This window comes from Poecilia mexicana, unplaced genomic scaffold (genome assembly GCF_051168715.1).
Source record: "Poecilia mexicana isolate PSO_F unplaced genomic scaffold, ASM5116871v1 scaffold_15, whole genome shotgun sequence".
In the NCBI taxonomy this organism is placed as follows: domain Eukaryota; kingdom Metazoa; phylum Chordata; class Actinopteri; order Cyprinodontiformes; family Poeciliidae; genus Poecilia; species Poecilia mexicana.
In genome coordinates, this window is record NW_028263384.1 from 19,380,100 (window position 1) to 19,406,646 (window position 26,547).

Sequence of the window (26,547 nt, forward strand, 5' to 3'; positions counted from 1 at the left end):
GAATTTAAGGTTTTCAGTAGCCTTAGATTCAGAATTTCTTTTCAATTTCAGTTTCGTCTAACTGAAATTTCAATGCTCTCAGGGGAACTCTACAAGAAAGTCATTTCAATTCAATGGATTCAGTCACACATACGTTTCAATCGATGCTATCAAACAGTGCATTAAGTCCAGTTTATTATTCCAAATTGGCTTAAAAAGTTTCTGTATAAGGAATCCTAGCAGATTGCGTCGAGTCATTGTCGTGCGGCATCCACTCCTCCTGGATCAGCACGTAGCGACAGTAAACAGCCACTTGCGTTGTGTCGTTGACTTTACAAGAATCCCTCATACCGCGCAGGGCTGTAACAACAGTGGAGAGAGAGAGAGAAAAAAAACTCCCCTAAAACAGGAAGAGATAGACACTTAGTGTATATATTCGTTTGAATCTATGTAATATTGTTTCCATTAATAAATCAACAAACTAAAATGAATGGTGTTTTGCATTTATTGAAATGCGACTTTAAAATATAATTTTGTTATGGTCTGGGGTTCGCCTTCTGGGCCCCTGACAACAGGTGTCTGTGATCAGGTTGGAGCAATGACACCTGTTTAGGCTCACTCGCTTCCTGCCTTTCTGTCAACAGGTTAGGTTTTCTCATCGGTTTTTCTTCTTCGAGTCTCAAAATCACTCAAATCAAGTCGCTCCTTTCATTTCTCTTTCCAGCGCTGTAAAGTGGGGACTGGCCGCAACCACTTGCGCCGTCTCTGCGGGGTGGTCCGACTTTTGCTGTGGTTTATTTATCTGTGGATTTTTTATTTTTATTTTTTACAACTTCTGTGTGGAATAGCTGTCATGGCCGCTTCTATATTCCCCTTTCTCTCAACCGGTAAATGAAAGCAGAATAAGCAGATCGTGTGAGAATTTATTTTTTTTATTGTACCGATCTCCCCCCCTCCCCCCTTCTCTTACTCTGGCGGTGTGGAACAGAGTATCAATCTGATGCTGTCCATCGTTTCCAGGGTGAAACCCCCCCTAAGGAAGCATTCAAAAGCTGCTAATTAAAACAGTTGAGGGAAGAAGAAGAAAAAAAAAGCGATAGGAAAATAGAGGGGTTACCTAAATCAGCCGTTTGGATTAAAGAAAAAAAAACAATCTACAAGAAGGGATATCCAAGGTAATTGTAAATGTTTTCATCTTGAGTGCTATGCGGGGTTGGCGGTGTTTTGAAACCAGGAGGCCGGCTGGTATTTATGCGCGTATAGCGAATCAATCAGCACCGGTCTGCTTAGACAGCTCCGCGCTTCCTCCCTCCCTCCTCCTCCGTATCTCTGCCTCTCTCTATCCGCTCCAGCTGAAACGTTGCTTGGAGCCGCACAACGAGCCGTGTCTTGTCTGCTCGCCTCTCTCTTTTTCTTTTCTTTTTTCCCCTTATCCCTCTCTATCTCTGCGGATCTACTCTTGTTTCATCTCGCCTTTTGAAAAACCTGAAGCTAGATACCAATGAGTCCTGTGAAGTAGCCGTGTCGCCACCGCTGGAAAAAGAAAAAAAAAAGAAAAAAAGAAGAAGAAATCTTTAACTGCCTTTGCCTCCTCCTTGCAGGAACGATTCTTGGGGAGCCTGGTCCGCGAAAGGATGCAAAACGGTGCTCACAGATGCATCCCATACAAAATGCTCGTGTGATCGTGTATCTACCTTCGCCATTTTGGCTCAGCAACCGAGAGGAATAGTGAGTAGCGTATTGATTTGTTATTCAGTGTGGGTTTGATGGGCTAATGTAAAGGTGAAACCCTGCGTGTTTGTGCGTGCGTATGTGCGTGCGTGTGTTAGAGAGAGAGAGAGAGAGAAAGAGAGAGAGAGAGAGAGAGAGAGAGAGAGAGAGATGGTGAGAAGCGAAAATTGAATCTTTGGCGTGCTAATCCCCTTAAATTGTAATTGAGCTGTGCAGGGCGCGTGTGTGGGGATATTTTCTAATTTCTGCTCAGATTTGCATGGTCTACTGTAGGAACATGGATGTGAGAGAGGGTGTGTACATGCTAGTGCTTGTGTGGCATGTTCTGATATTTCCATCAATCAAATTTGTTTAGGGCTAAGTAAAAAAAAACAAACAAACAAAAAAAAACAAGTGTAGTGTTACTAAGATTTTTCCACCGTCAGTGGAAACAGAAACCTGCAATTTCAAGATAAGGTAACTAGCATTGATTACATGGAACAGTTGATATAAGATCTGATTATGTTACTGCAAAGACAAATAAAATATGTTACATACTTTGTCAGCAGACCTGAAACATTTACAGACAAATAGCAAATAACCAGCACTTGTGCTACCTCCAAGTATATATATATATAAATATATATATATATATATATATATATATATATATATATATATATATATATATATATATATATATATATATATATGGTTGTAGGTTGTGATTAGTCCACAAGCCCCTGATTGGTCAACACCTTGTACAGAGGTTCTCCAGTGTGCAAATCTATGATATATGTTGATATATGTCTGTGTATAAGTTTAAATATGAATGTATGTGTTGTTATACATTTGTCTGTTTGGGTTCCAGTTCCCTAAATTTGAGATGCAGACCTGCAGAATTAAACAATAATACTGTTTTTCCACTCAATGGGTTTTTATTGTTTTTTTTTTTAATTTAACATCTATCTACTCTGAAACAGAAACCCTTTTTTTTGTGCTATGCATCCAAAGCCCACGCGTACACCTCAAACCTCCCAGTTAATTAAGGGGCCCTCTGTGGATTGGGTTTCAGATTGGTGCTTGTTTTGATTGCTTCTCTACTTCAGGCGATAATAAAGATTTACTGTCCTGCATGAACCACGCGTACACCCTCTCACCAACTGGTTTGTCTCTGTCTTCTCAACAGACTATGGAGTACTCAGGGGTCCCATCTGTGACACTGATAGTTGGCTGTGGTTTGTCTTGCCTCGCCTTGATCACACTGGCAGTCATCTACGCCATCTTATGGAGGTAAATTAATCACTCCAAAGACATATGCTTTAGCCATATCATGCATTTAAGTTCTTGTGACATATTTGATGTGGTATTTCTACATTTCATGTTCTATGAGTAAAACATACAGTTGAAAAGTGCTCAAGAATAGCTGTTTTTTTTTTCTCTTGTATTTTTTCTTTTAGATATATTCGATCTGAACGATCCATTATCCTGCTGAACTTCTGCCTATCTATAGTCTGCTCGAACATACTAATCCTTGTTGGACAAACACAAACCCACAATGTGGTAAGTCTCACGTACAGATACAGCAGGGACAGTTTGGAAAGTGTTTACAGACATGTTTTGCTGTGAATCTCCGCTTTTACAGTCGTGGTTAACAAAAGTGCACACTTCCTCAATTGTATGGTTATAAAGTATATTGTAGGTGTCGCCAGTCTTTTCAGTTCTAAAAGCCATTTTTGCCTTTGCAACTTTAAAATTTGGCTAAAACAGACAAACAAAAAAAAGACAGAATCCTTTGAGAAATACAATTTATTTTGATTCTAGATTTTAGCAAATCTTGCTTTTTTAGACTTATGCTACTATTGTAAATTCTTCTCATATTTATATGAAATAAAATAAAAAATTTACCCTACTTGATAATATAAATTAATAGTTTGGAGGTGGATACCATAAAGTGACTGAAAAAAAATATTGTATCATTGATCTTTTTCTAAAGAAAAAACATCCATGCAGAGATTGCATAAAACTAACCCGAAAAACTGTCAAACCCACTTTTTTTCCATTGCCTTTATGATTGAAAACATTGTTCCTGTCAATACAGTTTTTGCTCTTTAGATAAGATTCAAAGCAGAGGTCCTAAACAGCTACATGTGGCTCTGAAGTTGCATGATGAGAACGTGTGGCGTTAACCAATGAAGCCTTCTTCATGCTCTGAAATGATTTAAATCTAAACTCAAGTGGGCAAAACCACACATCACAGATTCTGACATGGCATTACTTATTTCCAAAGGCAAATAAAGACGTTAAAAAAAAAAAATCAAGTACATCACTAACACTAGATGGTTATAACACTATTTTCTTTTACCATGTATTAAAGCTTTTTTCTTGGTACTTAGCAGTTCTCTGTCACTTTGAAAGTGTCAGATTCATTCACCGTTTTTATTCAATAGCTGCTTTTGAATGTGCTTTGTCAGATTAGGAAAAGATTTTTAGAAAATTGCTTTTTGTTCGTGGAAGTATTTTCCTATAATGACAACAAAAAACGGAAGTGTTCTAAAGCCTTGACAAGACTGTTATTGGCTTACAACTATTTCCCTCTGGTAAACTTTATTAGTCCAATGTGTTATTGAAAGAGGTGATTTAAAGGCAATTAAAACTGAGAACCCATAAAGAAGAGTACAGTTATGGACATTAGGGACTGTTGAATGTCTCTGAATCTGGTTTTATTGCAATCAGGCCTTGCACACACCAGGATTCACATTTCAGACCAGTCTAAAACTATTTAAATGAGCAGATAGAGGTTCTGCTGCATATGTTTTATAGGCAGTACAGAAAGAGAACCATGCCATCAGGCATACCGGTAACTACAGCTTGAACCACCGTAGGTTTTAGGTAGAAAACCGGAGAACTGTAAGTGGAAGGCTTCTTCCACTAAAATATCTCACTTTCTTTCTCTGTTGTCGTAGCCAGGCAGTAAACAAGTGGCTGATGTAAAAGATTGCTTGGGGAGAAAAAATTAGTTTGAATTCACAAACTGCCCACACAGATGCCCTTCTCAGTCATCTGGCAGCTCTACAGAAAGATGCATTGTCCAACTACTGGCATTTTATTGTATAACAGTTTTCTCAGTGTCTTTGTACCTTTTGCAAAAGGCCTTTTTTTAATTCTGAAACTTATCATTTTCCACTTTCTCTGCATGGATCGAGGGTCTATTAGTCTGCTGCTTCATTAGCAGGGTAAACTTTTCATCACTTGGATTTTGCTACAGTGCAGTCAGTTTAGATTTTAAGCACGTTACACACATTTTAGTTAGAGCTTAAAATGTCACATAGCTACATGTATTCTTACTAAGGATGCAGTGCAATTTTACTTGTACTACAATGATGGTTTCGGTTGTGATTAAAACACATTTCCCTCCATACTCTTCTCCTTTTCCACCATCACGATGACTATACAACTCTGAGCGAGCTTTAACATGTCAGCCACAACAATCTGCATCAATGCAGAACATAAATGCACTGCACTTAAATGATGGTCGCTTTCCCTGCTGCATTCCAACTTCAATATGGGAAAGATTGAAAATGTAATGGTTAGGATTTGATATATTATGTGACTCCTCTGGATCCAGATGTGTTTGTTAAATCCATGTGCCCATGCACCACTTAATATGAACCATAATCCTGATTGGTTGATAAATAGATGATTTGAAATAAGAAGTTAACATAAAAATCCTACGATTAATCAAACTTGTTTATTTTCTTGAAACGCTGCGCATTAAATGTGACACAGTTCACATAAGCAGTTACTTGGAAAAAAAACTGACTCATTTCATGCCAATCATTTTAATGTCAGAAAATATCAGAAACTGCATGAGCTCATCTGCTTGTTCACTGGCCCTTGCATAGCTGACAAACAGTAATAGCTTATTCCATGAATGTACAATGCCTCAGGACATTTCTTATAAAGCTGAACTGATTTGAAGCCTTGTCAGGTTTAATCAGGCCTCTATTCATCCACCTTTTGTTGATTATGAGAAACATTGCTTAACATGGAACACTCACTCTGCAGGCCTGTAGCAGGATGTCTGTCTATAAAATCGAAGAGATGACACACTTTTCAGAAAATCCAGATGTCACTTTGAGGTGGTTTAGACAGACTCCGTAAGGACCTTTGGCACTTTGATTCAATTCAAGTGATTTGTAATGGGCCGACCTTCAACATTTTTGCATTAGCAATAAGTAAAATAACAATGAAATATCAAAGAGATAAGTGATTGTCTTTGCAAAAAAGGATTTGTGTTCATGTTTCTTTGGGGGAAAAAAAGCTTAAACTCAATTAGTTTTAAAGTCTGGAAAAGAGTGTGAAAATGGCTTTTTTTTTTAAGCCTTACTACATGTTTGTGGCTCTTTTGGAGCCTTAAATGTCCTTTCTTCCTATATTGTTTTGTATTTATTTCCATCCTTGGTGAAGTCAATCACCCCCATAGCATTATACCGTCACTACCACGTTGCACCTTGAGGATGTTGTGTTCCGGATGTGAACAAATACAAACGGATTTCCTAGTTTTCATCTTATGTACATTTTTTGTGGCAGTGTGTCCTTTAGCTGACTTGTGAAATTTTGAATTCTAATGCTTGCTAGAAGCCAAACGATCCAGTTCAAGTTGAAAAAGAGCACAATATGGTAGATGCATTCAGTCACATTTGTGCTGTTGGAAAAGAACAACTTCCAGGGCATTGAAATTATCAGCATTTCCACCTTTGCTCCAAGTTGAAAATCTGCGGGGGAAAAAATATTTGAAAAATATTTCGTCTGTTTGATCAGATGTACAGTTGAGCCCCATGTTTGAGTGGTGGGCCACCAAGAGGAGAAAACACAGTCCCTGTGTGGGTTTAATTGCCACGGTGCCTGACACTGCCTCACTTGTTTTTCCTCCATCGCCTGTAAGAAGTCCATATAATTGGCTCCTCTGTTTGTGGATTCAGAGTTGCTCGTCATCTAATAGAAATCATCTCTTCTCTGTGGAGGTGTCCACTGGGAGCAGGAAGTCAGTGAGTCACCTGTGTGTGCGTCTCCACGCTGTCCTGCTGTCTGCCGTCCCTCTTCATCTGGCTTTATGGAAGGGAAGGAAGCAGAAAGAAGCAGATTTAACAAGCCGGCAGCATTAGGATGATTGCATAAAGCTGAACACTCTAATGGGCATATACACACAGGCATCGAAAGTCCAGTAAGAACAAGATAAGAGAAGCTTATCTTCATAAACTGACACACTGAGAAATTCTTGCTTTGCGTGAATGTGGCAAATTATGATTTAGTCCAAATATCTTATTGAAGATTTGAGTTGCCAAACTAAAGGTTTCATCAGTTTTAAAAATGTTGAACAGATATGTTTATAAGGATATAATCCTGCATTATCTGATGATTGCGGGCAAGATGGTAAAATGCATTATATTTACAGTGTTTTACATAAGATTTAAAAAAAAAAGCAAATAATCATCTTTTCTTACCTTAACCATAATAAATAATAATCTACATACAGTATACTTGTTTTTTTCTTTTTCTTTTTTGCTTCAGGTTAAGAGTATTTAATTTATAATTCCATAAATTTTAGTCTGCTCAAATTGCCCTAATAGTTACATAACAGCAATCTTCTGGCCATACTTAAACGAGTGATTAAATCTATCTATGAAGAATGAAAAAGTTGATTCATGATCAGCAGAAGTAGTAATGCTAAATAATATATTTTTTTTAAATATTTGTGAGCACTGTTTACACTTTTCCACCAGCGCTACCCTTTTGTTAGCTGCACTTGAAAAAGTTTACCACCCAAACAGCTATTCTTTAAAGCACCAAGGGAGGGTGCTTCAGCCAAAATAACAACGAGCCTCTTCCACCTACACTGAGTCAGACCAAATTGGAATTGGAATTAGAAAGTCACATGAGTTTTTTTTTTTTCATAGTTATAAAGCATTTTAAATAAAGTAACTTCCAGACTTTCCACAGGTGTGTTTCAGATCTAGTATGCCTTGATGCCATGCATTTTAAATATCCTGCTTTTCACAAACTGTTAAGTTTGATGCTTTTATCAGTGATATATAAGTCCTCAAGTGCCTATCTCAAGCAATGAGTGGTTAAACATTGTTAAATAGGTTGTATTCATATTAAGAAAGTGTATGAATACGCCATTATTCATAAAAATTGAACCTTTATGATTCTTTGTAATAGGCCAACACACTATAGCAAATAACGAAAATGTGAACTGGAATGAAAATGACACATGACCTTCAAAGGTTTTACAAATAGAACTCTTAAAACATGGCTCAGAAATGTATGCAGATTCTACTTTGTAGATGTGCTTTTCATTCCAGCTGTCATTATCTGGAAATATACCTCAGTCAGTAGTGTCCATCAAAAGACCAAACGTCCAGGGTTATCATGGTACTCTTGGCTCCTGCTCCGGTTAGTCATCTCCCTGGTGGGGTTTTCAGTTAAGTTGGTCCTCAATGTCTTCTCAGCTGTACTCTTTCCATTGTTGGATGAGATTTTGATAATTATTCAAGATTTCAAGATGTCTTGACTAGTACACACCAATATTTGTGTTAGCAAACCTAAACTGTGGACAGAAGTCTCCTTTGGAAGTACAGTTGGCATCCATTGAGTGCTTTTAACTAGCAGTATCCAATGATATGATTTCAATTAACTACACATTTTACATTTGTGTGTCATAGGAACTGCCTGCTCTCTGTCCATATTGCTACTGTAGTCCATCGCTGCTGTTTTTTATTTTTATTTTTTCGATCGCTTGACAATATAGTTTCAGTTCTTAATATCTGGAAGCGGATAAAGACTGAAAGGTCCTAGCTGAACCTTTGGAGTTTATTGAGGCCACAGAAAAAGAAATTCCTCACATTTTCTCCCCTCATCTAAAACTGCCATTACCGAGCTGGCCTGAAGACACCCCGTCACTGCCTCCCCTCACCTCTGTGTCTATCAGCCCTGCCACGTTTTAATATGGGCTCTTCCTCTGTGCCTTTGTTTCCATGGATACCGACACAGTGTGCTCAACATCTCCCAGCATTTGCCTTTCAAAAGGGCAAAGTGAACTATCGGTTTATATCTCTTTTTTGGTATGACTGTCTGTACCAAATCTGTGCTACCACAATGTGGCCATGTTGTATCTTTCTCTCCCTTCTAAAAAAACAAAACAAAACTGTTTTACTGTTCTAGAATAATGAGGCTGGATAGCATAGGCATCCAAGTGAACCGTGAAACATAACAGTTGCAAATGACCTGTTTCCAAGTAACAAGGCAGGCTCTATTTTCAGCACCATGAACAGCACACGAGCAGCAGCCACATCACAGCTAGCTTTCGGGGAAAGTCTGAGAGGCAGAGCGGGGACCAAACTAACATGGTTTCGCTTTTGTTTGATACCTTAAAATCAGAACATAAATTTGACATCACACTGAGCCAGGTTGTCCATCCTGGACATGATTGATGTTTGCTTAGCATTCCTCACTGCAGTTAAAGGCTATTTGTTACTTCCAGCTTATTAAACAATATGTAGTGTCTATAGTTAGGAATTTTGCTATGCAAAAGCATGATGAAATCTGTTGTTTTAAAAATATCTATAAAATAGAAAAAAAAAAAAAACTCTTGTAATTGCCTCAGAACTTACATGTCCTTAAATATTTGATAATATTTTAGAGACATTATTAAGGTGTGAGTTGATATTTATACCATTATGATTTAGAGTAATTTGTAAATTCACATAGACAAAATGTAATTTTGCAAGTTATCTTTCATTCCTCTTAAAATGGTTAGTATTATTGTGTATAATTTTGTAATATTATAACCGCAAACTTTTAATGTATTTGGGGGGATTTTATTTGATTAACCAACACGAAATAGTGCATAACTGTAAAATTTAAGATAAACAACTTTTATTCCCCACCAAAAACTTAGTCAATTGAAAGCAGTTGTTTTATTTTGGAGTTATCAAAGTAATAAAGAGGACTTCAAACAGACGGGCGCCACACTTTTTAGATTCTTTTTTTTATATAAAACATTGTAAAAATGATTTGTAAACTTTCCCTTACACTTTTATTCCACAGTTACTCACTTGCCATAGGTAGGAGTGAAATCAAGACGTTTGGATAGTTTTAAAATTCACAGCACATCCGAGTTCTGGTACTCTGTAAGATTTAAGTTGAAGTCTTCAAATTTAATACATGCATCTATTTAAGTGTTTGTCTATATTAACGTCAGTGTGCAGGTTAGTAATATCTCTTGAGAATATCGTTCCCAGGAATGAACTAACTCTGGGTTATTGACTTGTGTGAACCCTTTGATCACTGCAGGGGATTCGTGGATTTAGGACGGCTTCCGCCTTAGGAATGTAAACTTTATGGTAGATCTCACATTATGATGTGGACCGTCTGGAATGTGAATGTGCTTCTTAGCTCTTTTGGTAAAGTAATAGGATTCCATTTCTTTGCCCCATAAACACCTGTTATACTCAAAAAAGTATAATAGACACGGTTTCTAAAATACTCTCTTACAATCATTTGGAGCAAAGATGGAAAAAATGATGCAGTGTTGTCAAGCCTTGAAATACCACATATGCGCTCTGTTTCTTTTTAAGCAGTGTTGTAGCTTTTCCCCCTCTCCTCCTGTCTGTGTAAAACACTTGACCTTGGCTCACATGCCTCCAGGTGGGATCCCCAGCATACTAATGAGGGTTAGTGCAGAGGAATGCTACGCCATCGCTTTCTGTGTCAGCTTGTCTGGCTGGGACTTGAGCTGAACTTCCTTCAGCACCTCTGATGTTTGCAGTTCAAACCGATGCCATGTTTCATTCTTTGCACAAAATGTTTTAAAAAAAAAATAGTACGAAAGTAATTCACTGTTTTAATGTATAAATAATGTAGTGTCTAGTAGGTTGTACATTTGTTTTAAATTTAGCTCAAGTGCACATAAAACCAAAGAGCAAAATCTCAATATGTCATTGTTTTATAAACAAAAATGAAGACAAAATGGAAATGTTTGTGGAAAAGCAAGAGAATCCTAAAACCTATAGATATTTACAAACTGCATGCATCATTCCTAAATAAACAGTTGAGTCTGAGTCCACAATCCAGGTCATTTGAAATCCAGTTTTAGGTTTCCACAGCCAGTGATGATTTGGGGAGCCATGTCAATTACTGGTGTTGGTCCTCTGTGCTCTCTCAAGTCCAACGTCAGCCCAGCTGTCCACCAGTAAATCCGAGAGCGCTTCATGCCTTCACCAGCAAGTATGATGACATGCTTGCTGGTGATGCTGACTCATTTTCCAGCAGGTTTTGGCACCTGCTGACACTGCCAACAGTACCCACACCTGCTTTAATGGCCATGGGTATATGTGTGCCTGCCTGACCATCAAGCTCTCTGACCTAAACCCCCAACTGGAAAATGTCGAGTATTGTTCAGAGTAACACGAGAGACAGCAGACCAAATAATACAGCAAAGCTGAAAAATGCTGATAAACCAAGCTGGGCTCCGTTTTCTCCTTCATGTAACACATGCTGGCCACCTATATGCAATGCAGCACAGATGCAGTAATTCATGCAAAAGGAGCCCAAGCCAAGCATGTAGTCTATTTGCTGTAAAGTACGTGGTTATTTATCGAGTAACTTTTTTTTTTTTTTTGGTGTTTTGTTTTTTTCGATGCATCCGTGTGACCACAGAATTTTCAAAAAAAACTGAATTCTGGGTTTTGATTAGCTGCGAGCCATAATCAACATGCTCTTTGATGCTCATCAAAAAGCACTTCCAAGAAATAAAGGAGCATTAATGTAACTGCTGTGTATCTGCAGGGAGTGTCTTGGTTTACAGGAATATTTACAAATCTGAGAGCTACCAAATATTTTGTGTTTCAGCGGCATTAGAGATGCATAGAAGTGTGCGCAGTGGATTAAAAGTAACCCACACTTATTAAAAGAAATCTCTGTGACGCTTGTTTTTTTGTTTTTTTTTCTTCCATCAACAGGGTGTGTGCATCATGACAACTGCCTTCCTGCACTTCTTCTTCCTAGCGTCCTTCTGCTGGGTCCTTACGGAAGCCTGGCAGTCCTACATGGCGGTGACAGGGAAGGTTCGCACCAGGCTCATCCGGAAGCGTTTCCTGTGTCTTGGCTGGGGTGAGTGAGAGGCTCACTTCACCGAACTCCTCACGTCACTTCTTATAGCTGCCGTTTTCTCGTAGCAGCAGCAGCAGCAGCTTTCGGCGAGGTGTCTTTCCACAGCAAACTGTGCGTCTTTTCAGAGCGCTGCTCTTGTCGACTCTGTAGGGCGGCTGGATCTTCATTCTGTCAGGCTCTTTGTTGTGATTCCTTTGTGCTTCAGTCAAGCTCTCAGAGGACTGGATAAATAGACCGGCCTTGAGCAGAGAGTGCATGTGTATGTGAGAAGGGATCGGGGTGGGGGAGTGTTGGTGCAGCTCTCCTGTACTGTAGCAGGTTGCAATGACCTTATGTCTGATAGAGAGGGTGGGAGCCTGGCATTTACAGTACACTGCAGCAGAATACGGTTTGGGGTTTAAACATCTAAAATTTTGAGAAAAAAAATCCATACTAAAGCAGTATTTAGTATAAGGAAGTTTAAATTCTATTTTTTTTATGTTTGGCAATGTCTCAGTCAATTTTGTTTTGTATTCTGTGAAAGAAATGCAGTTGGTTGTAATCAAACAGCATAATATAATCTGTACGTAGCAGATTCTATTAAAAAAAATACTGTGCAAAATATTAGCACATAAGCACATTGGGTAATAAACCCTGACAGGCAAATTATCTGTATCAAAATGCAAAGATTTCTCCTTCATGTGATAAATGTCAGTCTGAATCCCCTGTCCAAATAGCTCCTTATTTCAGACTACAGGAGAAATCTCTACTTAAAAAAAAAATCAATCTGATTATGAAAGAGCCCACTCTCATTCTTCTTGTTACCTAGCAACAAACAAGGCTCTCTTAGTCATTGCAGTGCCACTGCTTGCTGCAAAACATGGACAAAGGCTGTTTTACTATCACTCGGGCTGCTTAAAAAAAGCATAAGCAGGCATTTCGGTGAAAGACAAAACCACAGGCAAATAACATTTAAGAAAAGATGCATGAAAATTAAATAAAAAAAACAAAAAAAAAAACAACAAAAAAAAAAAACAAAGGCTAGCCCGCACAAAGCCTGGAAAAACATTCAGCGATTCTGACATGTAACCAAACAGGAGACGCTGACATGATCAGAGATCATCCGTGAAGCAACATGCAGCCCAAACAATACTGTTCGTGTCTTAATTCAGCTCGCCTCAGTACAGCACCCACACCGCGCTGTTGCCACGCTCTGATTTATGGCATGCTTGTGAGCACTCAGCACACTTTACCTCTTCAGCACTGCAGAGAGGCACAGGATGGCCACGGGGTCTTTGGCTCGTGCCTCCAGGAAACTGATTACATCAATTGCACCTGCCCGCGCCACTCGGAGAGGAAACGCTTTAATATTCCGAGCACACAATAGTGAAGACTGAATCAATTACACTGATCCATAATGAGGAGCCACATAGCAAAAAAAAAAAAATCTCTATTCCTATTGCTAGGGAAAGGGGCGGGGGGTTGAAGAGTGGTGAAATTTCTCACAATACAGAGATGAAATCTAGCTATATGGCTTCCTGTGTGTGATGCACTACTGCCATTTTGTTAAAGCGCCATGCTGTCTTTTTTCCGTCACCTCTTAATGGGATTTTTACAATACAATGAGTAAAACGGTGAAATGAATATAGCTGATCATATACTCTCAGATGTCTGCATAGCCTCATGCTGTGGTCTCTAATGAAATCACTTTAGCTGCACTTTGTTTAACGACTGGAAGGTACATCGGCTTGCTTCTTTTTTGGGTGCACCGAAGTACATTTATGTTCTTGTGAGTGAAACTGCTCAAGTAACTATTTAATGTTCTGTTTTTTTTTTTTTTTTTAAGGATTGCCAGCTTTAGTTGTCGCCATTTCAATGGGATTCACTAAAACAAAGGGCTACGGAACACCCTTATAGTAAGTTTTTGCTTTCTTTCTTCTTTTTTTTCCCACTCCTCTCTTTTAATATGCCGCACACAGACACGTTGGGTTCATGGCAACACTTAAGAATAATGATCAAATCCTTCTGCAGTGGCTTACTTATCCTAAATAGAGCCATAAACAAAGTCCCATGAACCCAATCAAATTTCAAAATAGCACAGCAAGACCCCAATTTCATGTGAGCTGCCTCTCTGCTGGAAACCAAATGCATAAACACTGCTTAAAATCTCCTTAGCATTTTATTGCTCTGTGAAACTTTGGGTGTGGAGTAACAACATATGGCACCTCTCCGCTGACAATTGAGCAAAATAACAATGGTGTGCTGGAGTGCACCATTAACGTGGAAGTTAATGCTGTAGTGGGAGTTAATTGTTTTTCTCCTGGTTTCCCCCGCAGCTGTTGGCTCTCCTTGGAGGGTGGGCTCCTGTATGCCTTTGTTGGACCCGCAGCAGCTGTTGTTTTGGTACGTCTTGGTTACCGATGTCTGCTTTATCCCACTTTGCTTGTTTATATAATACAATCTACATAAAAATGTGAATGCATTTGTCACTTCGTCAGTTATTTTATTAGCAATGAAACATCATTTTAACCAACGACAATGCTCATTTGTTCTAGCCATGATTCAATATGATTGCTGTTTAACTGTGATGTGGATTCCAAGTCAAAGTAATGAGCATTCAATCAGGCCCTGTGTTCAAATAATCCCTTTTTATTCACCATATAATAGTCTCCCATGCAGCAATGGGGTTATTAAGTATTTATGATTTAGATTTGTCCAGCGTCTCACATAGGAGGCTAATTTAATTGCCCTATATTTACATAGTTGTAATTACAAAATGACCCACAGACTCATCATTATCCAGACTGCTAAATTACTCAGACGGCAGAAACGTAATGCGTAACGTAACCAGTGTATGGAAACACTGTCGGGTTTCCATACTGTGGTAGAATTTGATTCGAGTGAAGAAAAACAAAATTAACACTTTTTAAGCCTTTCTTGGCTGTAGTTTTCTTTTGTGATGGACTTCAGAGGAACACAAGCTCCCGTCTGACCATCTGCAGTGAGAATATCATGCCACAGAGTTATCGAGTTGCAGTTGTACTGATGCTTTACCTCCACTGCTCCTTACAGCAACCAAACAGCATAGTGCTGTTGGGAGAACATTTCAATATCTTTTATTAGTGCTTCTTTTACATTTGAATGCTTTTTTTTATGGGCTACATCAACACAAAGTAGAACACAATTGTTTTTTGAAGATGCAAACTGAAGAATGACATGGGTGTATTTCTATTACCTCTGTAGTTATTTTGGGTCAAGGTTAGTACATTTTTGCTATTCTTCTAAAGTGCAGTCAAATGAAATGGAGAATGTCTGGAAACATGACTACTCAAATACTGTTAAATACTCTCAAATGGATTTTGGTCTGAACTTTGACTTGGCTATTCTCACTGCCAAATATGCTTTGATCTAAATAGTCAGTTGCAACTCTTACTGTATTTGGGGCAGCTCTGTTGCTGAAAGGTGAATCTTTGCCCCCAACTCATCTTAAATCTGTTGCATTTATCCTAAGCCATTCTCCTGTCAGCCCTAGCCAGCCTACCTCACCTTGCTGAGCTAAATAAACCCCATACCAAGATGCTGCCACCTCCATGCTTCAGCTTTGCATTGATGTATCTGCCTAACCTGTCACTTTAGGTGAATAGCTATCTCTTTCTGGGTTTGTAATCAAGGCATAGTCTATTTTTTTAAATCAAGCAGTTCACATTTCTCCATGATTTATTTAGAGCTCAGGATATTGCTTTATATAACCCACTCATGTGTCTGTTCCCTATCTTCTTCTTTATATTGCTCGAACCCATAAAATTCCCCGAAAATAAACTGAATTTTGTGAGTGTGATGTGGCCAATCTGACAGGCAGATTTTTTTCTTCGGGGTACTGGGATGGGATGAGTGTGCAAGCCATGTCTCATCCATTGCCTGAAATGTAATAGAGAAGAGCAAACAACAGAAGCTAGAGGTCAAAGCTCTTTGCAGAATAATGACATCAGTCGTCTGAGTCTGCATGTTCTGCTTCCCTCTCTTCTAACAGGTCAACATGGTGATCGGTATCTTGGTATTCAATAAGTTAGTGTCCAGAGATGGAATCCTGGACAAGAAGCTGAAGCATCGTGCAGGGTATGACAGCACATCCTTGTTAGTACCAGTTTTTCTTCTTCATTTTTGAATATCAACATTTTTTTTTTCGAATTACGGTCATATTCAATAGATTAGAATATCTATTCCAGTGAAGCTTGTTTGCCGGAATAAAAGTGACCTTTGAAAAATAACCTTTAACAAGGCATTAAAAAAAATTTGTAAACGTGTGTTTATTGGTCTGATGTAGTACTCTAATCTTAAATATCATGTTTTCATTTGCTGTAAGCACAAAATTAGAGCAAAATACCAGAAAGAAAGAGTTGAATACATCAGACTGTGTATCCATATAATGTGCATCACTGAGTTGATTTACTGGAATAAATTCTAATCATTTGAATATTATTGTAAAAAGATTGCATGCGTTGATTATTTTCATGCACATATGGAGATCTGCACCAACTTTTTTATTTTATGTTGAGGGAAAAAAAAATAAATTAGAGGCATAAAGAGGCTAGTTCCCTCTTGGGAGTGGCACGGCTTTGTATTTCTCTGGCAGAATGAGTCCAAGATGAAAATGACTTTAACACCCACGCACTCACCGGCCATACTGTTGTTACAGGATGACGGAGGAAAAGAGAAGTCAGGTGGATGTCAGAGTTGTTTGTCATGATGTTGTCCCAATGTCTCTTGTGTCCCACAGACAGATGAGTGAGCCGCATACAGGATTAACTCTCAAGTGTGCCAAATGCGGTGTTGTATCAACAACTGCTTTATCAGCAACAACAGCAAGCAATGCAATGTAAGTGCCTGTCAGTGTCTGTGAATCAATAAAACGATGCTGCGGGGAGTTTCTTTATGTACAGGGTGTCCACTGCAGGGTGCGCTAAATTCAGTTTCCAGATGCACCCACAGTACCTCAGAACTACAGTGTGGGGGAGCTTTTGAAACCAGCTTACGTAAACATCAGTATGCAGAGCAAAGTCCCACCATCATTCTGGAGGAAAGAGGTCGTCATGGAGATTTAACTCAGATCTCCGGACCTTATCTCGTTTATCTCCCGCACAAAAAAAATCCTTCCTCTCTTCTTCCAGGGCGTCGCTGTGGAGCTCCTGTGTCGTCCTACCCCTGCTGGCTCTGACCTGGATGTCCGCCGTGCTCGCCATGACGGACAAGCGTTCCATTCTCTTCCAGATCCTCTTTGCCGTCTTTGACTCCTTGCAGGGGTTCGTCATTGTGATGGTGCACTGCATCCTACGGAGAGAGGTAGAATCAATCCGCCTTGTTTATTCCTTTACTACTGACAGGGGATTTAAAGCAAACGTCCTGCTGGAACAATCAAACCTGTCGATGTTTTGGTTAAGTAAATTTATTCACACTGAAATTCCTCTCGTGTTTAGGTGCAAGACGCTTTCAGATGCCGGCTCAGGAACTGTCAAGATCCAATCAGTGGTGATGCAACAGGAACCTTCCCTAATGGGCATGCTCAGATAATGGTAGGCACAGTCACCCTGTTATCTGCAGTCATTAGAGAGACTGATATTTGACCCAATGTTCTTTTGTTACCTATAAAACACTTTCACCACTCTTTTTGTTCTTTACCAACCTTGAATAAACATATTATTTGCTTTTTGTATTTCTATTGTCTTATTTTTGTTCATATTTTTAGTTTTTATCAACTAGACATGTAACATTATTTTCCTTAGATTTAAAAAAAAAAAAAAAAAAGAAATACCACAAATGTGCCACAACATGCAAGGTAAAACTTCTGACCACAATGAAAGGTATTAGTTTTGTTTCCCTTTCAAAGTCCACAGGTCTAATTGTTTCTTTCTGCTTAATTAAAGTCACTTTCCCTTGCATCTCTCTGTTTTCCTCTCATGGGAAAGCAGGCGACTGCTACCCTCCTGACCTTTGGAAGAGGACAACAGTATTTTGATGCGGCACAGTCCCGTCATTGGCAACTCAAAGCGATGATCTGCCATTAAGATTCTCATAGCTATTTTAGTGGTACAGTTTCCACACATTAGCAGAATGGTGTCAAGGCTGCTGACATACAGTCTGTTAGCAGTGAGCTTTGCAACTGCTTCAGCTGCATTTATTTTCCTTCCTTGAAGCAGAAAGGAAGAGCTAATCTTGTTTTGGCTACTTGGAAATAATAATAATAAATTTTTTATATTGATTTTTATAGCTCGCTACGATTGAGTTGCTGCTTTATTTTCTTGCACAGCATGTAGCACCCGTCACGTTTATTGGCAGATCCTGGCTAAAGACGTATTTTAGGACCATAATTCTATTGCTGCAGCAACAATGAAATGTTTGTATCTTTGTCACATTAAATTTGAGAGTTTTGACCATACCTCGCACGGCAGGCGGTGGAACACACTAGAGGGTTAATTTTGACTATTGAAACAATAAAAAGTGAAATCCTGTGTGCTTAGCTGAGCAGTTTAGATTTGAGTACTGCTTAACTATGCCAATCTGGTTTTGTTTGACGGTTTGTTGTTTGCTTGAAAAAGAGAAAAAATAAAAAAAACAGCAAGGCTACCAGCTGTTGATCTGCTGCTGTGAAGAAGTAAAATATGAATCCACCCTGTTTGGAGTTCCTTTTATTGAATGCATCAAACTGTTAAGCTATGTATCTGTTGAGTCATTGCAGGAGAGGCAGCTGATATTGTGTGTACATTTTTCCATAAATGTTTTTTTTTGTTTTGTTTTGTTTTGTTATATAGTTTATATCAAACTGTTGAAAAGAAGAGAAAGGCTGCCTTTTTGATGTCTTTTTTGATATAGTTAAAACCCTTTAGACAGAGGCTAAAATGGCTCCCTCTGTTGTTTCTTGTGGGCATTGGAATCATCTCAGATCTGGTGTTAAAAACATTTTGACGATATATTTCAACAAGTTTGATGAATAACTATTTTCTCGAAGTCTTTTCCTTATTCATGAAGACATCCTAAACCTCGAATAGCATGTTCTCTTGTTTCTCTCATTTTGAAGAATAAATAAGAGAAATGGGCACCTGTGTCATGCCAGATTTATACCTAAAAGGAAGAAGAAAAAACAAGTAATGTCACTCCTTCCAACTTCAGGAACATATGTATTAAAAATGTTTTAGTTTGATATGTCCTGTAGGACAGATGGAACCCCCGGGAATGTTTAAAGAAAATACATTTCTTAACATGATTCTTTTTTTTTTTTTTTTTTTTTTTCCCACTTAACTCCAGTTTCAGGTCACGTTTTTCAAAATTCTTTTCAGTTGTACTTGATCCGGCTGCACTAAAAACAAAAATAGCTAACTTAAAGCATTTAAAATCATGTTACCCGACTGCGCACATAAACGTGGAAAGCACTGTTCAGAATAAAATGTATAATATATGAGGTGAAACTTACCGCCAACTGTTCTCTTTCTACAGACAGACTTTGAGAAAGATGTGGACATCGCCTGCCGATCAGGTACAGAACATATGGTGTCTTACTAACAAGATTCCCCTAGCTCTGGTTGAAAAAGGTGTAAACAGTAAGAAAACAGCCCAGGTTATGTAACAACCAACACAGCCCCACAGGAACTTCCCACAGTTCTGAAAACACCAAACTTTATTGTGAGAAGAAAACATCAGAAACAAAACTACTGGAACGCTCAGCGTTTTCGTATATCTGCTATCCGTTGTTATGTTTCTCTTATTTACACATTAATGTTGTCATGGAAAAGGGATAGGATTGATCACTAGAAACGTTTAAAAAAAATGAGAACTATCAACAGAAAAAGCATATAAGCTTCCCCCAATTTAAATGGGAGTAGCAACAGGCACTAGACTGAAGCATCATCTATCTCCAGCCTCTTCTAAACCAGTGAAGAGCACATCCTAAATGGAGCTTAAAGGAATTACTATGCTGACCATTATTCAGAGCTCAGCGAGATACTGAGGCGAAAGCGGCTGTCTGGCATTCTTGACTTACATGGTGCTGTCTTGCGCGCTAAAGTGGATGTGCTGTACCTGGTAGCAGGAGGCTGAGCTGACAGGTGTCATTTGTAAATCATGACCAAATTTGAGACCAAATGAAAACTGTCCAGAGGTACGTTGCTCAGATAATTCTGTCAGTCTGCAGTTTTTATGTTTATGACTGTGAAAGAAAACAGGTGTCTTCACAGGTGAAACGTCCTGCAAAAGTTATTCAGAGTGCTGATAAAAAAAATATTCAAACCCTTGGGTGTTTTAGCCTTTTTTTTAATCCAGTCCCCTGACTTTTCAATAACCACGTCTAATTTGCTTGGTGTTTTAATTTGTCTTCACGCTGGAATGGCAGCCAGGAACACTGATTACACAGTGGAGTGACCGTCCAGAAACAAGTGTCTTTATATTACAGTCACTTAAGACGCGGTCATTGCACTCAGGGCTCCAACTGTCTGGTTTTGTTCAATTAGGTCATTCAGCTTAAAGGGCATGAATAGTTATGCAGTCACATGTTTTCTGTAAAATATTTTATGTAATTGTTGTTATTTTGTGATTATCTTTTTTTGTCAAAAAAGGCACATTTTGATTGTCGTGATTGGTTTGTAAACATGATAAAAATAAAAATAAAAAAGTTAAAACATCCACAGAGGTGAAAACGTTTTACAGGTACTGCACCCATTTGAACTTTTAATTTCACCATGACAATCCTCGATGCATTTAAATCTGGATTTAACGCAGCACATGAATGTGAAGTAGATGAGAAAGAACAAAAGTGTCTTGTCTTACAGATAAGTCTGAGAATGTGGCATCTGTAGATATTGAGCCACTTTTACTCTTATAAGCCTGAATAAAATCCAGTGTAGCCAACGCCTCCCAAAAGTCAAAGTGTGAAAGTCTTAAGGTTTAAGGCAGGGAGAGCATTTCTGAGAAGCAGCAAAGAGGCTCATGGCAACTTAGGAGGAGCTGCGAGAGAGAGTTATTGTCCCAAAGTTTTTGGTCACAACGTGAACTTTGTAAAACAGCAGCAAGAGAAAAAGTATATTTCTTCCACTTTACAAGTATGCGGTATTTTGTGTTATTTTGTCATGTGATATCACATGATACATTAGAGTTCTGGGTTGCAATGTGACACAATATGAAAAAGAATCAATATTTTTGCAAATCACTGGATGTGGTGCTTTATCAGGTCATCACCAATCACCAACTTAGCATTAGCAAACCTGAGGGGATTTCAAGGAGAGAATGAAACTACTTTCTTATTTACAGCAACATTCTCTTGAGATTTCAAAGTGTTGTTGTATCTTTTTGTATTTAGCGTAATATCACACACAGAGCATTTTCATACGTACGTGTTCTATGATCGCAGTTTTCCCTCGACACTACCACCTCCCTTAACGATCACTGATATTGATTTGAATTTTGATTGTTCTTTTGTTGTCATTTTGCAAAGTTTAAGACATTAAAGTTCCTTTGATTAGGCAAACTAACTAATATCTGTATCGCCCTGCCCTCCAGCGCTCCACAAGGACATGGGCTCGTGTCGTGCTGCCACCATAACAGGCACGCTCTCCCGCATTTCCCTCAACGATGAGGAGGATGAGAAAGCGCCTGAGGGCCTCAACTACTCCACGTTGCCAGGCAACATCATCTCCAAAGTGATAATCCAGCAGCCTTCAGCTTTGCACATGCCAGTAGGAATTGGCGACCTGAAAGACCAGTGCATGTCTGACAGCAATGCCGACATGCGCCGCACTGTCTACCTGTGCACCGACGACGGCATGCGCCAGAGCGACCACGACATGGGCGGCCACGACATGGAGGGCCGCCCGATGCACGGCCAAATGATGGAGACGGACTACATAGTGATGCCTCGCGCCTCGGCGGGAGTAGTGTCGGGGTCGGCCACCCTGCCCACCCTTATTAAAGAGGAGCCCAAGATGACCGCTGCCATGGATACACTGCCCCACGAGAGGCTAAAGCATTACAAGATAAGCCCTGACTTCAATATCAACCCGTCGGGCATGGACCACATGAATGTGAACCTGGAGCACCAGTATCCTAGTGCTCCAGAGCAGATGCAAACCCTGCCCTTTGAACCTCGCACAGCTGTTAAGAACTTCCTTGCAGAAATGGAGGAAACTGGGGGCCTATCTCGGAGTGACACTGGCTCCACGATATCAATGAGCTCCCTGGAGGTACATATTGTCATGCGGATTAAACACAAGCAACACCAAATTCCACCTTGCCAAATATTTATGTTATTGCTGAAGTGTTCTGACGACTTACTAAGATGACTCCTTTCATTTTTGTCCTAACAGAGAAGAAAGTCGAGATATTCCGATCTAGACTTTGAGGTACGTAAAAAGAAAGATAAATCTTCCTGAAGTTGAGCTTAGCTATTTATGTGTAAAAGGCTGTTTTGCAGCTGTGTTAGCCATTTGATTTAGTAGTGTCTGTTGTGCCTCTTAAGCTTATTGCTGTAGACTCATCAGGATTTATAGACTTACTGTGTAGTTAAGGTAAAAGCAAGGCTGTCAGCTGACAAACAGGGCAGTAGCTCTCATCAACATTTTACCCTCCTCCATCTCCTTCATCCATTAGCTATATGTTGATTTTCAAACTGTATGCTTTTAAAGTCATTTGCACATTTCACATCTGATTTTATCACTGGTCAGCAATAAAAATATTGGTTTGCAAGTACATAATCAAACCCCCTTTGGCAGATTTTTAGTATTTCCTTTTGCATTGTCAAAGCTTTACTGCATATATAATTTGTAATCTCTGTCAAAACACGGGAAACATGTTGCTTCCGGCAGCTACTTTGGCTCTGGTTGCGTTTTTAGCGTAGATGCACACAAACACTTCAAATGGAAGATTTGTGCCAAGGTTTATCAAAAGGATTTCCTTTACACCAACAAAGCCCTGGTGGTTTAGCACAAAACAATTATGTTTAAGCATTCAGTGTCCCATAAACCTATCTAAGTTATCTCTGTGTTTCCTTTATTTTGGCAGTCATTCTTGTGTATGCAGAGGAAAGTAAATTTGTTTCAGACCTGGCCTCTAAGTAAACTACCATGACACTAACAAATTGATCAAAGGTGGAGGGGGTGGAGAGGAAGATGCATTTCCATTATTGGCTGTCAATACCAAAGCAAAAACCCTTGCCATTGCAGAAAGTCATGCACACCAGGAAAAGACACATGGAGCTGTTCCAGGAACTGAATCAGAAATTTCAAACCCTGGACCGATTTCGAGACATACCAAATATGGGCAGCATGGTGAGTAACAGGAAACCCAGGGGGGTGGCTGTCAGCTAAATAAAGAACTCAACATCCAAATGATCTATTTAGATACTTGGTGCAGGACACATTTACGTGTGATTGTGCAAATGAGTGGTTATGTAGCAAAAGTGTGCCTTTCTACATCTAATGTGCCTGCAATCAGCAGAGGGGCTGCCTCTTAGAAGCCTTGAAGAACAAGGCGAGTCTCAAGAAAAATAAAATAATTTAAAAAAAAAACACAATCTTTGGCAATTTTGCTATAGTGGAGTGCATCCATTCCAATGCAAGGCCCATAAATGCACTTTTCTTTACATGCACATTTATCTACTTAGCAAACCCATCATTTTTTTTTATTCATTAATGCATGGCAGATTATTTATGATATCAGCAATTACATAAGTATTAGCCTAATAAGGGGAGTCTCTCTCTGCAACTGTGTGGGAGGTGGGACTTGACTCCATTAAGAAGTCGGGCTAATTATGCAATACCTCATGACCTTGCTGCAAACCAAAAGGCTCACCATCTGTCTACACACCTGACTGGATGTGTAGACAATGGGGACATCAGACTTAATCCATCTGTTTGAGATGAGCCGAGCTTTTTTTTTTTTTTTTTTCCCGAACACTTAAGCCATATCAGATACAGCGCTGTGAAGATATATTACTTCTGTTTTTGCTCTTTGCCTCACCTCAACATTTCAAATAAAGTTGATACCGAAGATAACCTGAGTAAATACAAAAATCTGTTTTTAAATTATTTAATTTACCAAAGCAAAGAAAGTCAACCACCCTAATCTGACCCTGTTTGAAAAAGAAATCACCCCTCCTGTTAAATAATAAAACAACGGGGAGTTAACCACATTTTCTAGGGACATTTGTGCTCAGTTGTATTATCTGTGACAAGGTTTGATTGCTCTGAGACAGAAGCCATTTATAAGCTCTTGGGATGCCAATGAACCACAATGAAAGTTGCTATCCATCAATGGGAAAGACACGTAGCAATGAAGAACCTTCCCACGAGACTGCATCAGCAGCTTCTCCAGTCGATCACAAAAGGTGACAAAACAAAATCTAAAGCCCTTCCGGCCGTCCTTGTTTCACCTCAGGTTAGTATTCACGATTCAACAAAAAGAAAGAGACTTGTTAAAGATACTGTGCATAGGATAGTTCCAAGGTCGAAGCAATATTCTGTGGAGAGAAAATATAAACGTGAATGCTTTGGGGAGATGGTCCTCTAATTTACTCTGTTGTAAAACTAGAGCAGCGATGCCAAGAAGAGCAAAGGACTGTTATTGTATCAGCAGTGTGATGGTCTTTGACTGCAGTGCTACTTCAGGGCCTACACTACTTCTCACAACTGATGGAACCATAAATTCTGCTCTCTACCAGAAAATCCCAAACCATTAGTTTGTGACATTAGGCTCGAGCAAACTGAAGTGAGACAGTAACCTGAGGTTCTCTCACAAGTCCACCTCTTGACTGACTCAAAAAACAAACGAACAAAAAAAAAATAGCATGCTGTTAATGCTTGAAAACCATCCATTGTGACTGCATTTTAAAAATCCTACAAAATATATGAAATCATTATTGCAAAACTGCATTTTGCATTTACTCGGAATATCTTTGATGTCAAAATGAACCTGATGATATGAAAACATCGAGGCATGACAGAAAAGCAAAAACAGGGAAATGTCTTTACATCACTATAAATAGTAGCCTTTTGACTTCATATTACCACCCTCCCAGTTTTAGTCACCTCTGCAGTACATTGCAGCTTCAGGACCGTTGCCTAGTTACAGTGCAAATACATTTTTTTATTTATTTATTTATTTATTTTTTTGTAGAAAACAATAACTACTTACTTCCCCTATTTTCCTTTTCCCCCCCAAATGAATCTATTGCAGAGCTGGCAGCAAACATTAGTATCCATTTTATATTCCCTGATGGGGAGCCGCTTCTTTCCCTTATTTGCACTAATGTCTTTGGGACTGTCAGTGAGAGCACATTCAGGCGAATGAATGGCTCACACACGCAACACATCCAGTGCTCTAGTTTCTGAGCTGAGGAAAGCAGAGATCTGCTCCATGTTAATAGTACGCATGTTCCCATTTAATACACTGCCATTATCTTTTTGTTATTCGATGCTTCTCCCAGCATTAATTCATTACTTTCAATTAGCAATGCTAGGAACTCATACAGTGCCCTTCTGAATGAACTGACCTCACTGGAAAAAAAAAAAAAAGTAAATTTTTGAGAGACAAGTAGCAGTTAAGCTGCTGAGGATGTCATGCTACTAACAACACCTGCTGTTGGCCGTGTTCGCAGGACAAGGCAATGCCAAAACAGAATCCATGGGAGAGCTACAATCCAGCCTGTGAGTACCAGAACTACGCCACTATGAATGTACTAGAATCCGACCCCAAGGACTCACTGGAGATGACGGCTGCAGAGTGGGAGAAGTGTGTCAACCTACCCTTAGATGTCCAGGAAGGAGACTTCCAGACAGAAGTGTGAAGGGTGAAGAAGATGGAGAGGGGAAAAAAAATGCAAACTTGGAAAGGAGGAGAAGGGGATGTATTTTGCACTGATTAAAGCAACAGACTTTTCTAACAGCCTTGGCAAACATATCTGGATCTTACGAGCGTGGCAGGGACATAATGTGCCAATACAATATAAGGACTGGGGAGAGAGGAAAAAAAAAAAGTAAAAGAAAAAGGGATAAAAACATCAGTGTTACTTTTTGTATTCTCACTAGTGTACTTAGTGTGGGGCAGCCTGGTGTACAATATTTACCATCCTGTGTTACCAATTATCTGTGGAGGAATTGGCTGAAAAAAAACAACAACAACTCTCTTAATGAAACCTCACAAAGCAAATGACATGCCATGTCGTCCCAGCTTCATCGGGTCTAGTTTTGATTTCCTAAAATTGGACCTGGGAGCACAATGTATATATTTATGCAGTTTTTAAAAAGTTTATAACAGTCCGTTTGGCCATTACTACACTTTTTACTTTATAATATAAAAACATGGGAGGCAAAGAGGATTTTTTCCTGTCATATTAAAATGAATGTTTGTCAAGCTACATTCTTCATTGCTTTAAATGCAATAAAGATAATACTCACTTTTATATAAATAATATATTTCACAACTTTAATACTGCAGAATCTGCTTGAAGGATCCCAGCAAGCTCTCTCATCTGCAGCTCTGTATAAAATATTTAAAAACAAAAATGTTGTATGGTGTAAATAAACTTTTGTCTACATATGTTTTACTTGTGCCAATTTATTTTAATGAGGAAAAAAAAAATGCCAACTTGACCAGAAGTTATAGCGAAAAATGTTAACATTTGAAAAGGAATGTAAATAAAAGAGGAAATATGTTCGTACTGCTTCA

The 26,547-nt window shown here is 39.0% G+C and overlaps 1 protein-coding gene across 3 annotated transcripts; it reads left to right on the forward strand.

Moving 5' to 3' along the window:
• The first annotated feature begins 268 nt into the window (after positions 1–268).
• Positions 269–26,547, forward strand: LOC106929239 (adhesion G protein-coupled receptor B3). Of its 3 annotated transcripts, XM_088013485.1 has the most exons (15): positions 269–1,707; positions 2,879–2,982; positions 3,150–3,252; positions 11,715–11,865; positions 13,691–13,760; positions 14,181–14,247; positions 15,875–15,978; positions 16,622–16,720; positions 17,013–17,184; positions 17,319–17,414; positions 19,333–19,372; positions 21,388–22,067; positions 22,191–22,226; positions 23,046–23,150; positions 25,478–26,547. In XM_088013485.1, exons 2-15 carry the CDS (start codon positions 2,882–2,884, stop codon positions 25,664–25,666), a joined length of 2,013 nt encoding a protein of 670 aa, XP_087869611.1. In that variant the 5' UTR covers positions 269–1,707; positions 2,879–2,881; the 3' UTR covers positions 25,667–26,547. The 3 variants fall into 3 exon arrangements, with proteins under 3 accessions (XP_087869611.1, XP_087869609.1, XP_087869610.1); XM_088013483.1 differs by lacking the exon at positions 269–1,707 and having other exon boundaries at positions 2,419–2,982; XM_088013484.1 differs by lacking the exon at positions 269–1,707 and having other exon boundaries at positions 2,419–2,982; positions 15,875–15,960.

What these genes read in the sequence shown, in the direction of transcription:
- LOC106929239 (XM_088013483.1), top strand. Translation starts at nt 2,825, where the DNA reads ATGAACCACGCGTACACCCTCTCACCAACTGGTTTGTCTCTGTCTTCT. An exon ending in ATCTACGCCATCTTATGGAG is followed by an intron (nt 2,983 to 3,149) that starts GTAAATTAATCA and finishes TTTTTCTTTTAG; the next exon opens with ATATATTCGATCTGAACGAT. An exon ending in ATTCCGATCTAGACTTTGAG is followed by an intron (nt 22,227 to 23,045) that starts GTACGTAAAAAG and finishes TTGCCATTGCAG; the next exon opens with AAAGTCATGCACACCAGGAA.